Source organism: Tyto alba, unplaced genomic scaffold, assembly GCF_018691265.1.
Source record: "Tyto alba isolate M040663 unplaced genomic scaffold, T.alba_DEE_v4.0 Super-Scaffold_42, whole genome shotgun sequence".
Taxonomy (NCBI): Eukaryota; Metazoa; Chordata; class Aves; order Strigiformes; family Tytonidae; genus Tyto; species Tyto alba.
The window spans coordinates 14,407,965-14,430,076 of record NW_024881318.1 but is presented as its reverse complement, the minus strand read 5'-3'; the positions used below and the strand labels follow the sequence as shown (position 1 = coordinate 14,430,076).

General features: G+C 40.9%; 1 protein-coding gene across 17 annotated transcripts in view; it reads right to left on the bottom strand.

Moving 5' to 3' along the window:
- The window catches only part of UNC13B (unc-13 homolog B), a 216,109-nt gene that overhangs the window by 77,928 nt on the left and 116,069 nt on the right, over positions 1-22,112 (bottom strand). For 9 of the 17 annotated variants that reach the window (XM_042804534.1, XM_042804537.1, XM_042804538.1 and 6 more), the window contains 5 exons: positions 13,611-13,657; positions 8,325-8,403; positions 7,548-7,553; positions 6,517-6,591; positions 5,795-6,014 (listed from right to left, as the gene is read on the bottom strand). In XM_042804534.1, coding sequence (XP_042660468.1) covers positions 5,795-6,014; positions 6,517-6,591; positions 7,548-7,553; positions 8,325-8,403; positions 13,611-13,657 — 427 coding nt within the window. Of the gene's footprint in view, positions 1-5,794; positions 6,015-6,516; positions 6,592-7,547; positions 7,554-8,324; positions 8,404-13,610; positions 13,658-20,122; positions 20,146-22,112 lie in introns of all 17 variants that reach the window. The other 8 variants (XM_042804535.1, XM_042804541.1, XM_042804544.1 and 5 more) reach the window with 2 other exon arrangements.

Sequence of the window (22,112 nt, the reverse complement as noted above, 5' to 3'; positions counted from 1 at the left end):
AATTTTCCCAGGTAAGAAGGCTCCATTATTCCTTCCTTGGGAAAGGTGTCTCCCCCTGCAGAGGATGCACCTGAACTGCAGTGCAAAAGCCAGAATCAGACAGACACCTTATTTAACAAGAAGGACTAAAAAAGAACAGAAACCCTCCATCTCAACAACATACTCTTAATTTTAACACCTGCTTGTTGGTTCAAAACCACCAGAGATTCCAAAACCACCACTGGAGGACTAATATGATGTATATGATATAAACCCAAAGCATGTTACTATACTGGGTGGCAAAGGGTGCTCTTCCTGCTGTTAGACTTGAACCGTATTTATTCAGCTGCAAAAAGAAGATTTTGGCCAGTGTATCAGCTTTTCAAGTAGTCCTATAAATGGCAATAGAAAGGCACAGGAATATATAAGTACTGTGTACAGTATCATACAAATGCTTCTGGGCTTTCCTTCTCTCTTCCTTTCTAGGACTGAATTATGAATCAATTTATGACTGGAAACAGAAAGCAAATATGTCTATATTGGGAATTGTATTGGTACAGCTATTAGTAAACCACCAGTTCTGTTATCCTATGCTTTAACAGGAAAAAAATCAAGAAAGCAACACTGGCAGGATAGAAGACAGCTGTTCAGTAGGCGGATAATGCTTAGAAATTATATATTCCTGAAACTTAAAATAGATATTCAAGTTTCAAATAAAGGTATCCTTCCTCCTTCTGTGCAAATATTTTCCTACATAGGATTCTAGAAGCAAACAAGTGTTCATCACCATGGTGTCTAATCATGATTTGACCCAGAAGCCAAGATGATTATCACAGGAGTGATTTAATTGGTCTCACTAAAGGTCCACTCACTGAGCTGGTCTCTGGACTGCAGTCTCTGAATTCAGAGTGCAACACACACAAGTTTCTCATCCAAAAAGCTGCAAACATACCTGATTTTCAGTCCTGAGTCAAAAAGCACTGAACAACTCCAAAGGTGAACCAAGACCCCAGGAGCCAAAACAGTACCAAAAACAGGGCATTCAGTAACACAGCCCTGATAGCTCATGTGAAGTTCTCCAAGGTTTGTTCCTCCAGTACACTGTAAAGAAGCTCTAATAAAGATATACAGCTCATCACACTCACAACACAGATTTCATGTTCAACAGTAGTTTGAAGCTCATTTTCAAGATCTCCAGAGCACCAGATTCTGATATCCTAGGGCAATTTCTTTTCTCAGGTTTAATTGTAATCTACCAAGGTCTAGAATAGAATCACTACAAAAAAAAACAAGACACAGTTGCAGAAGCTGATTACAACAACTTTTCAAATGCTAGCCCAGAACTGTATAGGCCTCTCTTAGGAGGATCCTGCTAGCATAATATCTTTCCCTTCTGCCTCTTCATAATTGTGCTTACTTTGCATCTGTTGCTTGGTATCTTACACATCCTTCCTCAGCTTTACTCTCGCTTTCATACCAGCATTGCCCAAGCCATTGCATTTTAGTTAGCGCTACCAGTGCTCAGGGCAAGAGATAAAAGCTCACTTTTTAAAAAGCTTTGCATGCCATGGGGATTTTAAAGAACATCCCTCAATCCATTTTCAGCCAAGAAGTAAGAAGGGAAGTGTACCCATGAAGCAGAGGTTTCAAGTACTTTCAAGAACAGCAGAAAGCTAAGAAGAGACCGTCTTCCCTTGAGCAAATACTTATGACATTATGATAAAAAGGTAAGCACCCCATCGTCGGAATAATATCTTCTGAGTACCTACAATAGAGAAACATTCTCAGAGAAACAACCTTGTGCCAAGAGAACCATAAACCAGGTGGCTGCAGTACGCATACCACAACTCATTTCAGTTTACTGTACTTCAGACATTGCCACTTCATGGAACAGCCCTGCTGAACCAGTCTGCAAATGGATTTTCATTCAAATTGCAACAAAGCATAGCTAAATTTGAGTATTTCCATCACTGCAGTCCCACACATTTGTTGATGGTATCAGATACTCAATTTCTTAAAAATATAGAGGCTAAGAAAAACACCCAGAAGAAAAAAACAAAATTCATTCTAACAGATTTGGGGAAAGAGATCCTTTTATTTCCCCCAGAAAGACTGAAGGATAGAAGATGGATAAATAGCACATCCTGTTTCTAAGGAATAAGACCCCAGGTGTCTACCCAAAATTGCAAGGCATAGACAATGGAACCGTATTTGTGACCAGCCTGAAAATTTGTTTTACTCCAATGCAACATTTTCTGGAAGATTTACAGAGACTGAAGTAAAGATATATCCAGAGGCATCAAGGTTTTTTCAATAGAATTGTATTTGTTACCAGCCTGAAAATTCATTTTACTCCAATATAACATTTTCTGGAAGCCTTACATAGACCTAAGTGAAGATATGTCCTGAGAATGACTTTTTTTTTTTTTTTTTAACCAACAGCAACAACCAAGCTTCTGTTAGGAACATATCCCTCCTGAGTTTAGTATACAAGAAAGTTCATTTTTTAATTTATTGGATCTCTAAACTGTTGCTTGTCCCCAAGAAACTCCATTTCTTATTCCTCAAGCACAGCCTTATGTTCTTCAAACGTATATAAAAATTAATTTAATTTTCCCATTTTCTTCTGTCCTGGTAGGTTAGGTTCCAGTTAGAAGGATTTTAGCATGAACATGCAAGACAAAGAACACAGTTGCCTGAAAAAGCCTTCTAGTAGATATCTAGTGTTGATAACATTTCCCAACCCAGTGGCACATCCACACATTGGCTGCACTGTCTTCCTAATCTCCCAGCACTACCTTTCCTCTGCCTTGTCTGTCTTTTAATTACACAATTGCCATCTTCAGTTTCCTTTATATCTCCACCCCAGATGATGACACCCACCACACTCACAGTGGGTACCCTCACAGAACACCAGCTCACAGTCTCTGTATCTTCCCTGTTCAGATGCTGGGCAGCTTCCAAATAACTCAGTAAGCGAAGTTTTTGCTTGGTTGGGTTTCACCTTTCTACATGCTTCACAAGTTTTCAACGCAGTGTACTCTCAGTTGTTTCCTCTATTTCTTTAACTCTGCATGCTGAAGTATCTTGTGTTTACATTTAGAAAGAAAATGTGCAAAGCAAACATCTGCAGTCCCATAAATAAAATAACAAGTTCTTATCTAATGCTTTGCCATATATGAAAAGTAGAGTTGTTTCCAGTTTTTACTTCTATTCCACAGAAAAATGAAGACTATTGCCATCATCACATCCCACAGCCCATTGCATAAGCTTATTTAATTCCAACTAGAGATTAGAAAACCTGCCCCCATGGTTATTCTTCAGCGGCTGTTCCAGAGACTCCCTGTTCTCATCACTGAAGTTGTCTTCTACTTCCACCTTTAGTTTTCTTACAGTGAATTTATTCAATTTTTTCTTTTGCAATCAGTAAAAGGTTAAACAGACCATCTTCCTCCCTGCTGCTTATTTCCCTCTTCCCCAACATAGTTCAGACATAAACAGGTTCAAGCAAGGATTAAGCCAATTCACCGAGCCAACACTGCCAGCTATTAAACATAGCATCTACTGCTCAGAAAGACTTTAAGCCATGGATAGCTATAAACTGTAAGAGTAAGCCAGAGTCACAGGAGCCCTACATGTGTGTCTTACACCTCTGCCCTGGGCTCCACAACATCCGTTTAGAAACATTCTACTGGGACAGACCTAGCATGGCTGTTTTTACTTTTTTCAAACAGCATTGTTCCTGTCCTCCTCCTGTCTGACACTGCCAAGCCTCTCCTTTGAAAGAGTAACACACGCATATCATCCTCTCTCAAGACATTCTCACATTTTCCCCATTACCACTGAACTCTCTCCAGTATCCATCCCAGTCCAAAGTCTCCCTTCTTGAGCATGGATAGCCACAGCTATCCTCTGCAGTAATATATTTCCTCTTAGTCATTAGCTAGTTCTTAAATTTAGTTTTCATCTATTGTTTTTGACTTCATGAGCTCTGTACAACAGCTTTGTGTCTGTGTCCTCACGGCTGCTGGTGCAATCCTAATTTTCCTCTGCTCTCTACAGCATTTTCCCCACACTGAAATATCACAACTCTGCTGCAACATTATAACATCATGGACGTGCATCTGGATGCACAGATCAGCAGCTTTTCATCTCAAATACTGAAAATCATCACTTAGCACAGGGTTCTGGTGAGCTCCAGAAACAAATAAAGTTATCCTCAGTCTAAGTGACCATCTACAACAGATTGTGTCAGAAAACTGAGTTATGACTTAACTACATTCTCCTGAACCAAATGCAATACAGCAGCTCCTTGCTTAGTCACAGAAAGGTCACAACAAAGCCAAGGTGTTAACGACTCAATTGCTTGAATGCTATAAAGATCACCTTGTAACCCCCAAAGACAAATCCAGAAATGCTAAGCAACCAAGGAACAGAGATGTTTCACCAGTTATCAGCTGTGTCTGACAAATAAGCCATTGCAAATAGCCCCAGTTCTAACTATGACTGGTTTAAAACCCTGCACACATGAAAAATACAAGCATAAACAACATCCATTTGTGGCTATAAGAAAAAACAAGTGACCTATGATTCACAAAGTATCCCTTGCTGGATCATCCAGCCTGACTTTCCCAAACAACCAGAGCTTGAGGCAGATATAAAGAGTCAAATCTTGTATTCCTGTAGTCGCTGGCATGGATTTGCAGTAAGTGTGTTCAATACTTCACAAACTTTTCTGATTCCTTAGACTTAGTCCATCAAGCTGTAACGTCAAGAAAATCAAGAGTGAAAAGAAACAGCCCCATCTTCCTACTCAAGATTTAACACATATGGCAGAAATTTCTATTCCATTTAGACTAAGATATTTTGCTCTCAAGCAGGAAGATAAATTTGAGACCAAACTATGAACCTGTTTTACAAGCAAATAAAAATAAGTGGACCAAGCTAGATGCCTAAATTAATACTTTTTCTATATATATATATTTTGCTTTAATCAAATTCCTTTTGAACTTCTCCATTGTTAGTGTAAGGTCTCATTTATTCTGCAGTCACAGCTCTTTGAAGAGCTCTTTGAAGACAAGGCTTAGTTTTTGAACACTGCAGATAAAAACAACAAAATAAACAGAAATGATGAAATACTGCGCATACACTCAAACAACACCTTCCTATCCGACGCATCATCTCTGCTGACTCAGCCCCAGGTCTCTAGAATGATTCAACCATGAGACCCAACTGTTAAAAAGACAAAATGCCTTGCCAACCTGCACTTGGTACAGAAAATCTGAGCTCAGTCCAAGGACTCTCTCCCCTAAGCAGGAACCCAGTGCTGCTCTGAAGAGCTTAAACTAACAGGCTGATGACTGAAACAAGCGATCTGACTGGGATACCAGGGCAGGAGGGACAGAACAACCATCAGAGCATCCAGCCTAGTACCCTGTTCACTCAGGCCACTGATTCTCTTCTATGCAGGATATGTCAGCAAACAGATGTCCTGAGCTGACACAGAGAAATTAAATATGTTACATAGGTTAAAACAAAAACAAACAAACAAAAAAAAACAACTAGATCTGAAAGAGTCAAGAATTAAACCTTTCAAAGCACATCAAGCACAGTGTGGCAAAGAAGTTCTTCTGGGTCAGAGGAGCTGTCTGCATCCGCAGGGCAATGGGGGTAGGTTTAGCCCAATGGCACCTTTTCAGAAAATACAGTCATTTTAATAAATGCAGCTTCACTGGTCACTGAGGTATCACCTATGCATTTAGCAAAGCTCTGGTAACACTTTTGGAACAGCCACGCTCTACTGGCCATTACTCACTCTGTAAGCAGTCAGCGTTGAGCAAGTCTTGGCACTTCTCGTGGCACTTGACTCCGCATTCCCCGCAGCGCATTCCCTGCCGTGCTATGCCCCATAGCAGCCCCTCGCATTCGTAGCAGTAGGTAGGAGTTGTGGCTGTCCACACTTCAAAGTTGTGCGGAGTTGTACAAGAAATGGGGTAAATTAAGGCTTGCAAGGTCTTCTTATAGACATGAGATTTCTGAAAGCAAGAGCACACATAAACGAACAGCCAAGAAGGTGACTGAACCTATTTTTGCTGGTTAGCACATGAGTTTTAAGGGAAAAGGCACAAGCAGTGCAGTAAATCTACACTTTTGAGGTAGCCAAATTTGTCAAACCTTTACAAGCAGCAGCAGAAGACACCCTTCCAAAAATGTTTTTCCAGGCATTTAAAAAAGTGGAGGAGATGGAAGAAAAGAATTAAGGTTTGTGGATGAGGAATATATTGCATAAAGCAAGTTTTACACACTGTCCCCCATGGTAGATAGCACAGAAGGAAATGGTAAGACTATGTTTTTCAGGATCATATTGACACATTAAATGTTATTTTTTACATGTTTGGTTTCTTTAAACAAATGATACAAGAAGATTTACATCTATATTTTTAGACATCTGTGAAGCTGGCTCTGCATCCCAGAGAGCCAAATTCCCTTAATTTGCTTACTAAAAGTTAACAGGAGCCAAGCAACCCTCCCACTTACCAGCTCTTCATCTTTGAGAGATGTTCTAGTGGCCATTGCTGAGGTAATTCCGGCTTTCCGGGACTGAACCAGTGACTAAGAAAGAAGAAAGTTTGTTATTCATCACCAATTCAGAAATGCACTGACATATGCCCAGAGATGCAACCAAGGGGACTTTGTCATGCCAAACACCAAACCAGCAGTTTATTACATTCAAGTTGGTTTCTTAAATGATAGCTTACATCTCAGAAGAGTCAAATGCATACTCTGAAAGGTCTCCCACTTCTTTCCATCTGCCCACAACCAGTGTCACTCTGGCAAATTTTTATTTGCTTCTCTGGTAAAAACTGGGAATGAAACCTGGGTTCATATCTCCACTTCTATATTCTGGTAGCAATGGTAACTTTGCTATTGCCTAAGGTCACTACGTGGGACTCACTCTTCTCTGTCTAACTTCATTCACATCCAAAAGGAGATTATTTAATCAGTTTTACAACACACACACACACACACACCTCTCTCCAAATGTGACAGTGAAAGGTTTACAAATAAACAGAGTAAAAAGAAGAACAGAATGGGTTGGGAGCACAGGTTTGAATGTGCTGGTATATCACATTCATTGGCCATCACTGAACACAATGAACAGCATTTTCCCCTCAAAACTGCCTCTTTCATATCATGCCAACATCAAGTTCTGAAGTATTGGACAGCACAGGACAGTGCCTTTGCAGCACCTCACACTGGCATACAAAGGACTTCTTCGGCAAGCCACTCCAGTTAGATGAAGCCAGAGAAGGAAATTAAAGCTAGCAACACCTGCTTTGAAATAATGAAACACTATCAGAAACCTCAATTTATGTTCTGCTTTATGTTGTTTGAAGACAGACTGAAAAAGTTCATTCCATCAGTGATGGAGCAGGATAGAGTGCTGGATATGCATGCACTGCAATACTGCAGGTTCAAAATAAAAAGCAAAAAAGCAGAGGGAAAATACGGTAAAATAATTTTTGTTTCTGGTGAAGACTTGCTGGATAGTCTTCAGCTCCACTTACCATGGCCTGTGGAGAGAGAGAATGAAAGCATACAAAGGAAGTAACACAAGTTAATGCCATTACTGCAAAGATTTGAGGTACAAGCAGTCAGTAAGACACACATTAAGCTTCTCATGCATAAACTGTCAGAGAGAATTGCATGCACCTTTCCGCATGAATTATAGGATATGGAAACTTTGGTGTTTCAGTTGTTATAGCATTTCTCACAAGTATGAAATTGCTACAGGTACTTAACACAGCCAACAAAACCATTTGTCCCGCAGAAGCCTGCTTTCACCGTATCACGTAAGCATATGAAACTTGTCCTTATTACTCTCTTGGTTCTTGTGCTTCCTCAGCGCAAAAGCTTACTGGCAATATTGCAAATTGCTTTAAAAATCCAAGCACATATGCTCATTTATCTATCCTCTGAAATTCTAACCTTCTGGTAAGTTGCCAAACCTCACATGGACATTGTAACTTTCCCTAAAGTATGTGATTTTTAGGAAAACATTTAAAAATAATGCAAACCTAAAAATAATCAAGTATTCTGTGCAGGATAAAATGAACATGAAAAAATATCTTAATTCTGCCAAATAAATTAAATTGTCTACAAAACCATAGCTCGTTCTCACTGAGATTTTTCCAAGCACAACTCCTAGCCCTTTAGTGTAAGAATTAATTCAACAAAACAGGAAACTTTCAACTTCTTGAAGTAACAATGAACATTACTGTATGTCAGAAAGTAAAGCCACTTGTACTAACGGCTGTGCGGCAGAAGAAAAACAAATCCCTTACCAGATCACTGACAAGTGGAATTGGCTTTTTTTTGCGTAGATCAGGCATGCTATCAATGCCATAGAGACCACCTGCAGGCCTGGAAATTCAGGAATGAAAAAAAAAAAAAAAAAAAAATCAAAAATCTCACCAGCAGTAAGAGACATTAAAAATATGAACAAAAAACTTCATTAAAACATCAGTCTCCTTGCTAATATCACAGTCAATGAGAACAGGAAGAATCAGTTCACTGGAAATGCAACTTAATAATAAACCTAAGTTGTTAACTTTGTGAAAGTTCATTTTCCCATTCTCAGTTCTGAGGTCTGAGCTAGCTCAGAGTATGCTGGGCACATCCTTGCAGAGCACCCAGTGCTTCAGAGTCACTGCTGCCAGCATGGTGGGTGAAGGCAGCCTTATCCCTACCGCTTCTGTGGGGCACAGTTTTGGCAAAAATACTTACCCTACAGCAGAGTCAAAGCTCTGTGGCAGTAATTCACATGTGGCTTAGTCCGTGATAACTGAACTACATGCCTCTGCTTTCAGAAGTACCTTTTGTTACTCAGGGAGAGCTCAGTTTATAGTTTACTATTGGCATTGAGTGTTATGGCAGGAAGGACTCTGGAAACTTGAAAACATCCTGTCTGCAGTCTTTCTCTATCCCCTGTGTCCATTTAATTAACTTAGGGTTGGGGGAGTGAGTAGGGGGACGCTTTACTGGAGGAAGAAAAATCAGCCAGATTATAGTTAAGAAAGTGTAAAGTTAATGCTAAAAATGATTAAGTGTTTATCTTCTTCACACGCAACAATCCAGGCATTCTTGCCTGGTGTCAGTGGTTGGGAGGGAGCATGTCAAAGTGGATCAAACCCAGGGGGGCAGGACACTGCTACCCGTCATCTGATTCTAGGCCAGAACATACTTAATCCTGACCCTTGAGGGTCCATATAATTATTAGGAAAACCTCACATCTGAGGAGAAAGGAGATTATTTTTATTTCTATAAAAGGTACCATTCATGGTGTTCAGCATTTCAAGTCATGCAAACCTCTACATACAAGAGCTGCCATTCGCTGTTGTAAGTGGAGCTGGAGCAAAAGAGCCATGACCCCAGCAACACTTGGAGCCTGCTGAAATAAAACACTATAACCTGCTTCCTTCCCAAGGAGACCAGCCTGGATAATTGTATCTGGAACCTGCCATTCAAGGGTAACACCACATGGGTGTAAGCCTGTGCTGAAGAATGCCTGTTAATTCAGCTTAAAGCCCCCCTGTAAATCAAATGCATTCATCTGTAAGGCCTGAAGATATTGCTTTTGGCTAAGGTTGGAAACTGAGCACACACTTCTCTGCTGTTGCGCCTACCATATTCATCCGGAACTGAAGAGCAGTCCTGCAATGTGACACCCTCCCTTCAATGACCACCCAGCCCACCAGGCAAAATTCACAGCCCCTCAGTGTCTCACTCATCCTTCCCATCTCCACATTGCCCTTATGTCTTGGTAACACTAAGAATATGGTTCCCGAGGTGCTTTTACTGGCTACAGAGACTGTAAGGGAACCCTTTGCCTCTCTATCCTTAGCCGTTTGTTTTCACCCCATACCATGCTGGCTTACACCTTTTTGCAGTTGCACGATAAACTGGCTGGCACTTTTAACCTGTGTGTTTTGCTGATTTGGTACACCACACTGAGCTGAAATGCTTCAGGAGACCATAACTACAGGAAAGAGGAGTATGGGTCAAACTGTTCTTACTGCAACAAAAGACACACGTGGAGCTACTCTTTAAAACAAATCTAGGAAACCAACTTGCCACTACAAATTTGCCCATGCCATGAAAATCGGGAGGCTGGTGACAAAAAGCAACCTGCACCCCTCAGCAAGCACAGCACAGTCAATCCCACTTTGAATACAGCCGAAAATCAGAACAACATTCAGGGCGGCCAAACCTCTGTTAGAGCAGGCCGTACTCTAGGATGGGCTAGGATGTCACAGCAGAGCCTAGCACAAGGCTGTGACAAAGAGGGAAACAGTCCGTTACAGACCGAAACATGCCATAGCACTTCCAGTGGTAAAACTGACTCTTCTGATGAGGCGTAGGAGGGTGGCACGTCCGAGCCAGGGCGGAGTTGACAGCTGCTGCTGGCTGAACGAGGCTGGTGGGAAGGGGAGCCGTCACGCGCAGCTGCGCGAACGGCGTCGGCTCTGCGTGCAGCGTGAGCCACACCGGCCCCGCCGCACCGCGCAGCCAGCGCGAACCACCCGCCGTCAGCGGGACCTCGCAGCTGGGAACGGAAGACAGACTCGGACAGGAGAAAGGTGGAGATTTACAGCAGTTAATTAAAACTAATGCGATATTTGGCCAAGAATGAGAACAGTTTTCCAATGCTGGAAATCCCTACAGGGAGGCTACGTGGTGTTCTTACTAGAGGCTACTCTCATTTCCAGTTGAGAATTCCAGAAAAACTTTTTGCCCAAGTTACACTGCAATAATCCCTTCTGGCTCATTATAGAAAAATCTGACACATATCAAGAAATATCTGCATAAAGTCTTTATATTGTCAGAACTAAGACTGGTCTCGTTGCAATCAAACATGGAATTTTGTCTGCTGCCCTAATGTCACAAACCCTTTCCAATACTAGCAATACTGTTCTGGGGTAAAATTGGTGTCAGAGAAGACTATCCTGATGATGCCATGAATTCCAGCATTATTTAAATCACAACACAGCTTATTGGTAAGTCTTGGGTTACAGATATATGTCAAATCACTTGAATTATGAAAGCAGATGCAAAACAGAGAGTCTATAAGCTGAAAAGATGCAACAAAATGGTCACAAGTAAAAATCCAGAGTCATTGCTCCTGCTGAAAGTCAGTGGTACAGCTGGGAATTTACACTTCTGCACAATTTCCAATGATTTTTTTTTTTTTTTCAATTGAAAGGAAACTGTGATACTTTGACATTTCCCAGGAAAGAAAAACATTAAAATTGCATGTTTTATAAAGTCAAGATGAGCCTGAACAAGTTATTGTGCTTGAGAAACATGTCCAGTTACAAACTGGTTTGTGGCAAAATATTTATAATAGACTGAGGTTAATGACAGAACCAGTTGTAAGCCAGACTGACAGAGAAGCAGCATATTTGAAAGGTGCTTGTATTCACCAGTGAAGAGAGGTACCCTAGTACCTAGATATTTATACACTTTTATGTATACAAGTTGTATACATATAAGTTATGACCTTTTATCTTGTTAATATTTTAAAAAAATATAAATCAGCAACAATTCTTAATTTTCAAAATTATTCAGCTTGCTGTGCTTTCAGCTACTTCAGTCTCTTTATATAAGAACAATCTCTACTTCACTTAACAAAATTACAGTGTTTGCACAGACAGAAGTACTGACAGTGCCTCAAATACGAACACTGTAGATTTATATGTAATAGGGTAACTCTCCTCTTCGATGCATATAGAATTTATAGCATTATTATGGGGCACTGTATTGAGGAGTGAATAGCATTTCTGTATGAGAAGATAATTTGTGCTAATAAATAAAATATACAGATATGAGATGACATACCCAGAGACTGGTCCATAATACCAATTGTACTTTTTTTGAAGCTATCTCTCCAAAACCACTGATTACAGGCAGGGACCTACTGTTGCATTATGCTGAAAATTAAAATAGCTTGAAGCATGTATTCATCTTTTAATACAAGTTTTATCACACAAATGCTTCCATTAAATCTTGAAAATTTAAGCAAGCAAAGATGGCTTGCAATGACAGAAGATGATTACTTCCTTCAAAGGACACCACTACTCAAACCTTTATATGAAAGAATTTCAAGCCTAAATGCTTTAATATACTTTGTGGCTAATAAGCCACAACATGGCGAACAGTGGAATTAAAAGCTCAACACCCATAACCACCTTTTCTGGAAATCCCTTGTACATGGGGATACGGTGAATAAGCCAAACTTTTTCAAATCTACACTAGCCAGACTGTTTTGTTTTATCTTGCACATAAAGGGAAAAAAATTACAGACTAGAGCAAACACTGCCTTCAATTGACAAAACACATCTGTAAATATTTCAGGACTGTAGGTGTATTCATCTTGCAGGCTGGGAAGTCATTTTGTGTGCGTGAACCAATAAACTCAGTACAACATCTCCTTGTTAAAGCAGGAGAAGGTGCCGTTTATAGTAGAATAAATCACTGTCTCCTGCTCCTGCTAATTGTCAGTTCTCCAGCAGCCTGCTCAGTGAAGTCCCAGGCTCCTTAGGTAAGCATGGGGTTGCTAGGCAGCTCCAGGCATCCGCAGGTGTGGAGGATGCTTTGGAGGAATACGACATTGCAGAACAATGGACTCCAAAAGCAGAAAGCTGTTTAATGAAGCCTTCGATTTAACTGTGCATTTTATGAGGGAAGCTTCCTTCAGTAGTATGAAAATTAACTTACATGTGTAGCAATCCAACCTCTTGCTGAGATTTCAGGGAAAATCTGCTGCTACGTCAGCTCCTAATGAGTGCACCACCACAAAACCATACTGCCCTAATCACGTACAAGGCACATAACCTAGCAGCTTTTAAAATATGTCATTGTCATTTTTTTTTTTCCAGAGAGGATTATAGGGGAGCTACCACGCTGGCATCCATTATGCAGAGTGTCATGCTGAAATTACACACAATCAGAATTTGTCTGCTTCATTTGCTGCAAGTAGCATGTTGTGGAGAGAATGAACAGCCTCTCACTCTCCCCTGTGCAAAAGAGTCATGATGATCACTGCTTCAGAAATAACAAACTGCAATGATTTCCAGAGTTACTGCAGATTTGACTACTACAATGACCACAGAAATCATTGCAAAGGCAGAAGACTTCCCCAAAGGTACTTTTTTCTTCTAAGAGCAAAAGACACAGCAGTCTTTCTGAGCTATTCTTTCCCTTCATTGGTGTCATCAGTGACTGATTCAGGAAAAAGGATCTCATCCAGACCACTCTGTGGTGCTCAGCAAGGATTATTTAATACTGGTGCCATAAGCACTTGCCACCATCATGTTACAGGTTGTACATTACAACTACAACCTTGCTCTTCACAGATCTTGAAGAGCTGCACAGCCTACCTCCAGCTGTTTAAGAGGAGACTCTTAAATACAGCAGCAGCCTAGCCCTAAATGAGACATGGCCACTTGATTAGTCCTGACAACAGCCATTAGAAATATCAGAAGTGCTGCTTTTACTTAGGTTGAAATGCAGACCTCAAAGTACACTGGAATTATAAACACAGGGAAACAAGAACTCAAAATAACACTTACCCTCCTCTGAGCCAGGGTGGTTTTGATGGATCAGCCTCATCTTGACCCTTAAATGGGGGAAAAGAACAATATGAAATAAGTTTCTGAACACACCAGAAAAAGTATTCAGATTAATATTCTGAGAACAGGATAATGGACCACACTGCATGCAGGCAAATGCATACAAAAACTCATTCAACCACCTCCAATGACTAACATGTCAGCACAAGCCATACAAACACAGAAAGGCTATGGGATTTCATTGAACACCTAGGACTGGAACCTGAAGAGCCTGTTCAGTGCACCTCCTCTTTCAAAAGGCAATAACGAAGACCAACCTTTTTTTTTTTTTCCAACCCAACAAAAACATGAGTTATTGGAGAGCTCCTGTTACTGCAGGCCACCACTTATATGAACATGGTCGTAATGAAGATGTTATAAATTAAAAGCACCTGTATGAAATGCACAAATGACCAATCAACGTGAAACTTCGTACAAACACTTGTGAGCTTTGTTCATGATCAAATGTAAAGACTTTAGCTCCCTAAGCAGGGAGGTCCCATTGCAGCTCCACCCATTCATATGCAAGCATTTAACTTCCAATAGGTGTCAAACAAGGGCCATCACTTGCAAGATGACTGTAGGTGAACTGGGATCTCACAGTGTGATAGAAAACACTAGACTGCAAACATAAGGATTCATATTCATTAATTCAAACCATGTTCTTATGTTCATAATAGGAGTGTATTTATAAAGTGATGTTTTGTTTCTTTGAAAATCTTCAGTGGACTGATTACAGCTGAGGAGTGCTTAAACACTTGCAATGTACCTGGAGGAAACAAAAGTTTTCGGATAAGGGGAAAATGGTTTACCTATAACTGGAAACCTCTTTGTTCCAGCTGACAGTTCATACATTCTCCCACACTCCCTGAAATAAAAGCTGGTTTCAAATAGAACGAAACAAGACACACTGCTAACAGCTAACACTCTAACCTCAGATAAGCACATCTGCCAAGAGTATAAAGAGGCTGCAACTTGCACACAGTGGAAAACAACGTATCTCCCAGCAATGGTACTAACAGCCTAAGAATAACACCAAAGCAAAGTAGTGTCTGTCAGGAAATAAGATCCAGTTTTATGCAAGATAAAAGAATACAGCCCAAAAGAAAGATTCTTTTTTTTTTTTTTTCTGTCCTCTGCTTTGGGTGAGCTGCGCAACCACAGATTGTTCACAGGTGACAGACAAGGTCTCCAGAGAAGAGCAGAAATAACCAAGGAAACAAGTTTCTGTCTGAGGTCTCAACTTGTACAGCAGCTAAAGTCCAAGCGTTTTATTTGTTAGTCCTACAACTCCAGGGCTAGGCAGATCCAAAGACTACATAATTTTTATTATTTTATTTCTAAACAGGCATGAACAACATGACATTACCCATGATGGAATGGACACTCCAGTTTTCCTACATGACCACCCATGCCTGCAGAGCAGGCAGGAGCCCAGACCCACGGACCAGTGCAGGTACACACTGCCTCACAGTCGGAGCAGCACACCAGGCTCCAGGCTCCTGCAGCCTGGATGCTCTACACATCTCTCCACTCCAAGCCGGGCTTCCAAAACCCCTCAGACTGAAACCTGCATTTCCTCTGGAGGGATCTGAATCAACGGTTGGTCAAGAGAGATTTCACGAAGCAAGTGCAACCAGACCCTTCAGAGCACACAAGGGAGGACACCTTTACCTATGCATCTGAACACCTAGAAGAGCCGTGTCTAGAAAGCAATCATAAAATGGAACGATGTTCTATGTATGACAGAGAATGTCAAACACACACGTGGCAACTGGCTAAAGGAATTAGTGTAACAGGGTTTTCAATCAGTTTATCTGAGAAATTCTAAATGTAAGCGACCAATATTTGAGACACTGACAGACCACAAATAGCATGGGCAATACAGCAGCTTGGAGGCCACAAAAGCATCAAGAACTCTGTTCAGAGGAAGAAGATCCAGGGAAAGTGGTTACTTAACTGATCAATAACAATTTCCTACAGGCAACCTCAAGTCAACAGAGTATGGCCATGGGTGTGGATGCAGGGAAGGGATCAGGAAATGATCAGGAAACAAACCTCCATTGTCTCTCAGATTTTGACACATGCCAAGAGTCCAGATAAACTGTACTTCTGCTCGTTTACTTTAATTACTTTTGCCACGCCTTTTAAACATGTAAATAAAAAGAAAACTAGATAAGAGAAAGAGAGCTTCTCTAGGGTCAAGATTAAAAATCATCTGGGTACAACAGCACAAAACAAAAGAGTGAGCTTGAAGTAAGTGACTGTATTGATACAGGGGCAGGGCAGGTAATGGCTGTGTGGAAACAGGAATTATCACCTGCTGAAAGCAGAGATAATTTGCTCTAGGCAACATTGTTCCTGGGAAAATGCTGAGAGAACCAGCACCTGACATCCATCACAGGCTGATGCCTTGAGACTATAGAAGAGCCAATGCGGTATCCACAGTTAAGGTGTGTGGAGAATGAGGGCAATGCAATCTAGACTAGCATAGGCTCATTATTGGCTTCAACAGCTGGAAAGGTTTCAGAGCAAACATGAAGGAAAGAATTAACATGCAGGTAATCAGAAAACAGGAAAAAAAAAATACAGGGCACACCAGTTTTGGAAACATACTTTGTTTGACAAAGCAACCATTTTTCTTTAGACCATAAAATGAAATATCAACTCTATTTTCATTTCAGCAAAAAGCTTTTGATGCAATGTCATGTGATGTTAATAAGGCCGGATAAACTAAGAAGGAGTAGGGAGCTTTAAGGTAGGTAAACAAGTAACTGTAACTGAGCCAGCCATGGACAACGCAGTAAGGAAGCTAGTGGGAGTAAGCAGGATCTTCTGATAAAATCTGCCAATGACAAACATAGGAGAATTATTGATACAGAACTCAGATGTCCAGAGGTAAGAACTGATGGCAGTGAAGATTGCAACAACAGTACAAATGGCAAGGTCAGAGCCCCAAAGCCTGCTGTGAATTTGACTGCATACATGGCATTCCTCCTTGGAGAAAAGCACGTGACAGCGGACGTGAGTTCTAGGCATCACACTGGCCAGGAGCCACTATGATACAGCCATGTAAGGAGAGACTGTCAACCATAGAGTATGTCCAGTGAAGTGTGACCATAGAGATAAAAGCATAAATACCTCTGTATTGTGCTGGCGAGATTCCTTCAGAAAGGCATATACAATCATTTTATTCTATATCAAAGTAAAAAGAATTCACAAAGGAAAATGGCAAAAGCAGCATGAGGATGTGAACGCAATATTATAGGGGGAGAACAAGACAGCTTGCTTACTATAGCAAAAAGAAGCTTTTTCTGTGCTTATTCAATAGACAGGAGAACATACCTTATGGAAGAACTGCAGCTACATATGAAGAGGATGAAAATTCGAAGGTGTCTAACCATGACAGTTCTGCAGTAGCCCTTCGAAAGGAGAAGCAGACATCAAACCTAACCAGTTTCAAAGAAGAAAATTGGGCACTTTACATAGAAGGTAATGGCATAATATCACACAGTGACAGAGGGCTGACAGCCACCACAAAGTCCTCTGCAGTGCCTTGTTGCACTGACATATGTAATCAAAGAAGCAGAGACTACATTCCCTACAAGTGATAGCATGAGGGTTAACAGGGTCCAGACACCTCAGGGAGTGCCAGTTAAAGCAAACCATAGTTTACACCACTGTTGTGGGTAGGAACATTTCATATATTGCTCTTCATTTAAAGAGGGCAAATGGCAATGCTGTTTATACAGATTGGCTACAGCTGGGAGTTTCCCCACCATGTGAAGGCAGCACTCCCACCAGGACAGAGGAGGGCTCAGCTGCTCTGGGTCTTGTCACCAGCCAGATCTGCTCAAGTTCAGCCCATGACAACAGCCTGGCTCACTTAGAGCCTAGGTAAGCAGAGGAAACAACTGGCAAATGAGAACACTGGAACAACTGTGAGGGATTTTAGCACTGTCCATCCCAAAACAAGTGGGAGGGCAAAGGGAAAGCAGATACGTTTTAACACCTGGACATCCACATTCTGCATGTCACAGAAAGTGTTTTGCTGTCTTATGCTTCATTTCTCTGCACGGTTCTATCACTTATCTTGCCTTCAAAGCAGCCAGACCAGTCTGAATCTGAAATTTATTCTTTTTTGGTTTTAAATCTCCAGTAAGCACATAAAGCAGCACTGAAGAGATGGAGAAGCAAACATGTAAAGAAAACAGCCCATCACGCCTCTATTCTTTTTGTTTTATTATTTTATTTCTAATGATGATGGATTACAGTTTTACACCTATTGTCCAACAAGTATCTTTAGTCAAGAAAGTGCTCGTCACCCCTAGTAATGCAGTATACTCACTCACAATAAAGCATGCTGCAATCAGTTGCTGAAAGGTCTTCTCCAAGCAAATAAAGTTTCTTATCAGCCGAGAACCAGTTAGCATAGTAATGCCAGTGATGGAGTAGCACAAATTTAAAACTCTGGATTAAACAAGTCAACAGACATGATCATTTAAGGCACAGTGTTCAGTCATAGCGATGGCAATGTTTGGTGAAGCCTAAAAAGGAAACTAATTGGAGCTTTGCCTACTCAGGAAAAGCATCAGCTAGGCTTCCTAGTAATTTGAGAAGTCATTTAACCAAGCTGCAGTTTGTAAATTTTGGAATTTATCTCATATAGAAGAAGATGTTTTAATGGACAGAACAAACAATTACATACTTCTGTAGAAGAGAAAGTCCATAAAACGGACAGAGACATAAAAATAAAAATCACCAAGTGTGGAGCAGCACAAGGAAAATGATGAACATCCCCGGATCTGTTAGCCCTTGCCATGGAAATCCATCTTTCCACAGAAAAGGCTTTCTAACAATGTAACTTTCCATCACATTTAATTACTGTGTCTAGCACATTATCCTCTTTGATAAAAAACAGATGTAAAGCATGGAAAGCTACTTTATTTAAACAGATAAAAAAAAAAAAAATCAATAATTACTTTATTTGTTTTGAAAATCATCCTAACTTGTTTTCAAATACCATGCTTCATTATTAAACCTCAAAGACCTCAATTTAGCTATAGATTAATCGGAATCGGGCTAAACCAAGAAGCAACTGTTTTACTGTCTAAATTAAACTTCTGGTCATGCCTAATTAGACCATTTCTTCAAGGGTATTAGCAGAATCAGAGAACTAAACCATCCCATTTAAACTACTCAGTCTTGTGGTTCAATGTCTTCATTGACACAGTATGCTACGTTTTACGTGGAAACCAAAACTGCAACAATCCAAGGAATTATTTTAAATTCACTGTATTCTGCAACAACACCGATTTAAATAATGACCGAAGGGCCCCAAAGGAAGCTCCTTCCACCTGATATATCTTCCAGTACCAGTCTTCCAGCTGCCAGATGAGCAGCTAAAAGGAAGCTTCAGTGTTTTTGCACTGAAGCCAGGACAGAATTTGATATCACCATTTGACACCAGTTATCTCCGCATTTCTGAAAAAGCAATAATGGACAGACCAGTAGGAATTGAACCAAACTGCTGACACATGAGCCAATAAAGCTTAGAAATGCAAATTTATCAAACCCAAAGGATGAGATACGCATGGAGGCCCAAAAGCCATGCACCATTCAGCCTACTCCAGGAAGGATTTAGCCTGATTCATGCAACTAGAGAAGAGGCAGAAGCACACCAGGCACTGAATCCACACAGCATAGATTTAAGAAAATAAACCAGTTGAGAATCCAAAAGCCAAAAATTTCTCTATGTAGGTCCAGTTGCAAACACAAACTAAGATGTTACACAGCAGTCAACAAAAAAAATTCTGCAGACCCTCTTAGGGCAAGTTACCTCTTGCCCACAGGGTGATAAGCAGAGAGGCAACGGGTCCATGAGTGGAGAGGCAATACCTACAGGTATTAAGGAAGAAGTCCTGCCCTTCCCATGGGGCACACAGTCCTGCTCAAAGCAGAGAGCATCCTATAGCTAGCTATAAAGGCGTGGGATCTGCAGCAGACACCTCCCAGCGTCCATGGTCTTGCTTAATCTCAGTATTATAGCCCATAGTGGTAATTCTGGCTTTAAATACTGTAAGTGTACAAACCAAATAGAGATGGAATGAAATAATACAACTGAGCAAAAATGAGGAAATACTTGGTTTGAACAAGACTCATAAAGAGGAAGACTAGAAAAGACAAGATAAACAATTTGTACTCTGCTAACACAGTGCCTGTGCAAATTACACATACCCCACAGAGCACTGAAGGGAGGAGCTCACTCCAAATATTCGTTTCCCTCTTTGTACAAGGTGATACACACTGAACAGACTCTTAAATCATACATAGTGTTAACAATTCCTCTGACAACCATAACATGCTAAACTGAATCTCAGCGCCTCAGTGGGAGCAACTGGCTACATGAAGACAAGGCATGCACACACAGGAGTTTCAGAAAGATGCTGGTTACAAGGGACAACATGTACAACCTGGAGCTCTCCTCTACCTCCTTCTGTGAAAAAAAAAGAGAAGGAGAGGAACAAAAGTTAATAGACCAGCTTTCTGCCATGAGCTCTGTAAAATGATTTCAGAAAGTGGGGTAAACATTTGATGCAAGTTGATAAAACATTTGTGCAGCGGAGAGTTTTCCCACATGCTCCCTGGGATGTACACCAGTTAACCAATCTCTACCAATTAATCTCAAATTAAATTAATCAAATTTCATCCATAACTGCACATGCATTAGAATATAGCTCTTGAGAGCTGATTTTTAGAGTTACAGTTCCTGTTTTATTAACTCAATTTTATGTGATCTTAGCGCAGAATTGAAGCTGCTGTTTACCATATTGGAAAGAGAACCTGTATTTATTACAAAGAGGAACAGATTTTTTTCCCTCTTTCCCCCAGACTGGATCCACTGCCTGCATCTGAAGCATCCCCCCTCACCCCCTGTACATTTTGCCCATTACGAGGAAACTGGTAGCTCCCACGGAACACATTTTGCTTTTGCAAATACCATAATGCAGAGAGATATTTTCTGGTTTTATAAATCTAGGCAATTCTCATCTGAGAAAACAAGAAAGTCCAGAAGCCTCCTACACTAAATCTCATGTTTATGGATAGGCAATTTTAAGACTAGTAAAGTTATATGAGAGTCATACTCAAAACTTCCGGTACAGACATGATATTTTTTAAGTCTTCCAATCAGATAATTCTGTATCTGCATAGAAGAATCATATTACTCATTTGCGTACGAAAGATGGAAGGGAAGGAATATCTTCATGGCAACAAGGGCCACTCAAATTGGTTTAAAAGCTAAAATAGTTTCCAAAGTTACTGTCTATGTACGTGTAATTATACACATGCAATCACTAAGACAGGAAAATGGAGAAGCTATTTTAACTCAATCACTAAGGAGAAGTCAAATTACTTTAGCAAATGAAGTGCTGGATTGTAGCTAAAATAAAAACCCTAAGACATGCCCGCATGGTTCTGCATCAGGGAGGAATGACTCTGGACCACTCTGCAGGTCCGGAGCTAATGGAGGAGAAAATGCAAGTGTCAGGATGCTGCTGCCTTTTGCATAACAGCCAGTGCTGCAGGACCATCATGTTTTGCAGTCAGCTCTTGTAAAGACCTGCTGACCCGGAAAAGCTGAGGGAATGTGGGGTCTATCCCAGACTCTGACAGGAATATGATTTTTTGGGCACAGACACTTCTGACTGTTACCCTCTACAGTGATTTTCTATATCATCCTACTGACTGTCCTGTTCTATCAGGCAAAACCTGGTCACCTAGACAGACTCAATTCTACTCCAAGTCCCCTGGTTTCATCCTTCTATTTGCAGTCACCCCAAACCCTTCAAACCCAAGCCCAATCCTTGGTCCCTGGGGTTGTTTCAGTGTGTCTCAGGCAGATCCGGACTTCCCTCATTCCTGGGTTTTTAACTGATTTGCACTTGAACCAGATTCCTTCCTGACGTCTCCTGTGAAGTCTCTGAGAGCAGAAGATGCAGAAGACCCGGACTCATGTCCCCTCTCAGGTCTGCCATGGCTCTCAGTCATGCCGAGCAGGGAAAGCCCCACTTCAGCCCCTGGCTGGAAAACACTGAGGACAGATGGAGTCTCTGGCAGTGCAACAGCTCAACTGCAGCAAGCTACCAGTGAGCATATGCAAACAGCACATTTTTCAAAAGCTTATTCATTTCGCTCATTTGGGGTTGATTTCCACTGAAAGATCCTTAACACAGACTAGCACTGCCAACTTTTAAGGCCTGAGGGCACTGGAGCTTCTCAAATACAGGTCAAACCTATTTTTATACAAACACAAAGCAATAAATCTTGCATTAGACTAATTAAAAAAAAATATTTGGGGTTAAATTCTGTATGTATCTTTGATTTCTCAGCCCCTTCAGTTTAAAGCTGTTAGGGACAGTTTCATGCCAAATATAAAGTTTGGCAAAGCTCAGATCAACTGCA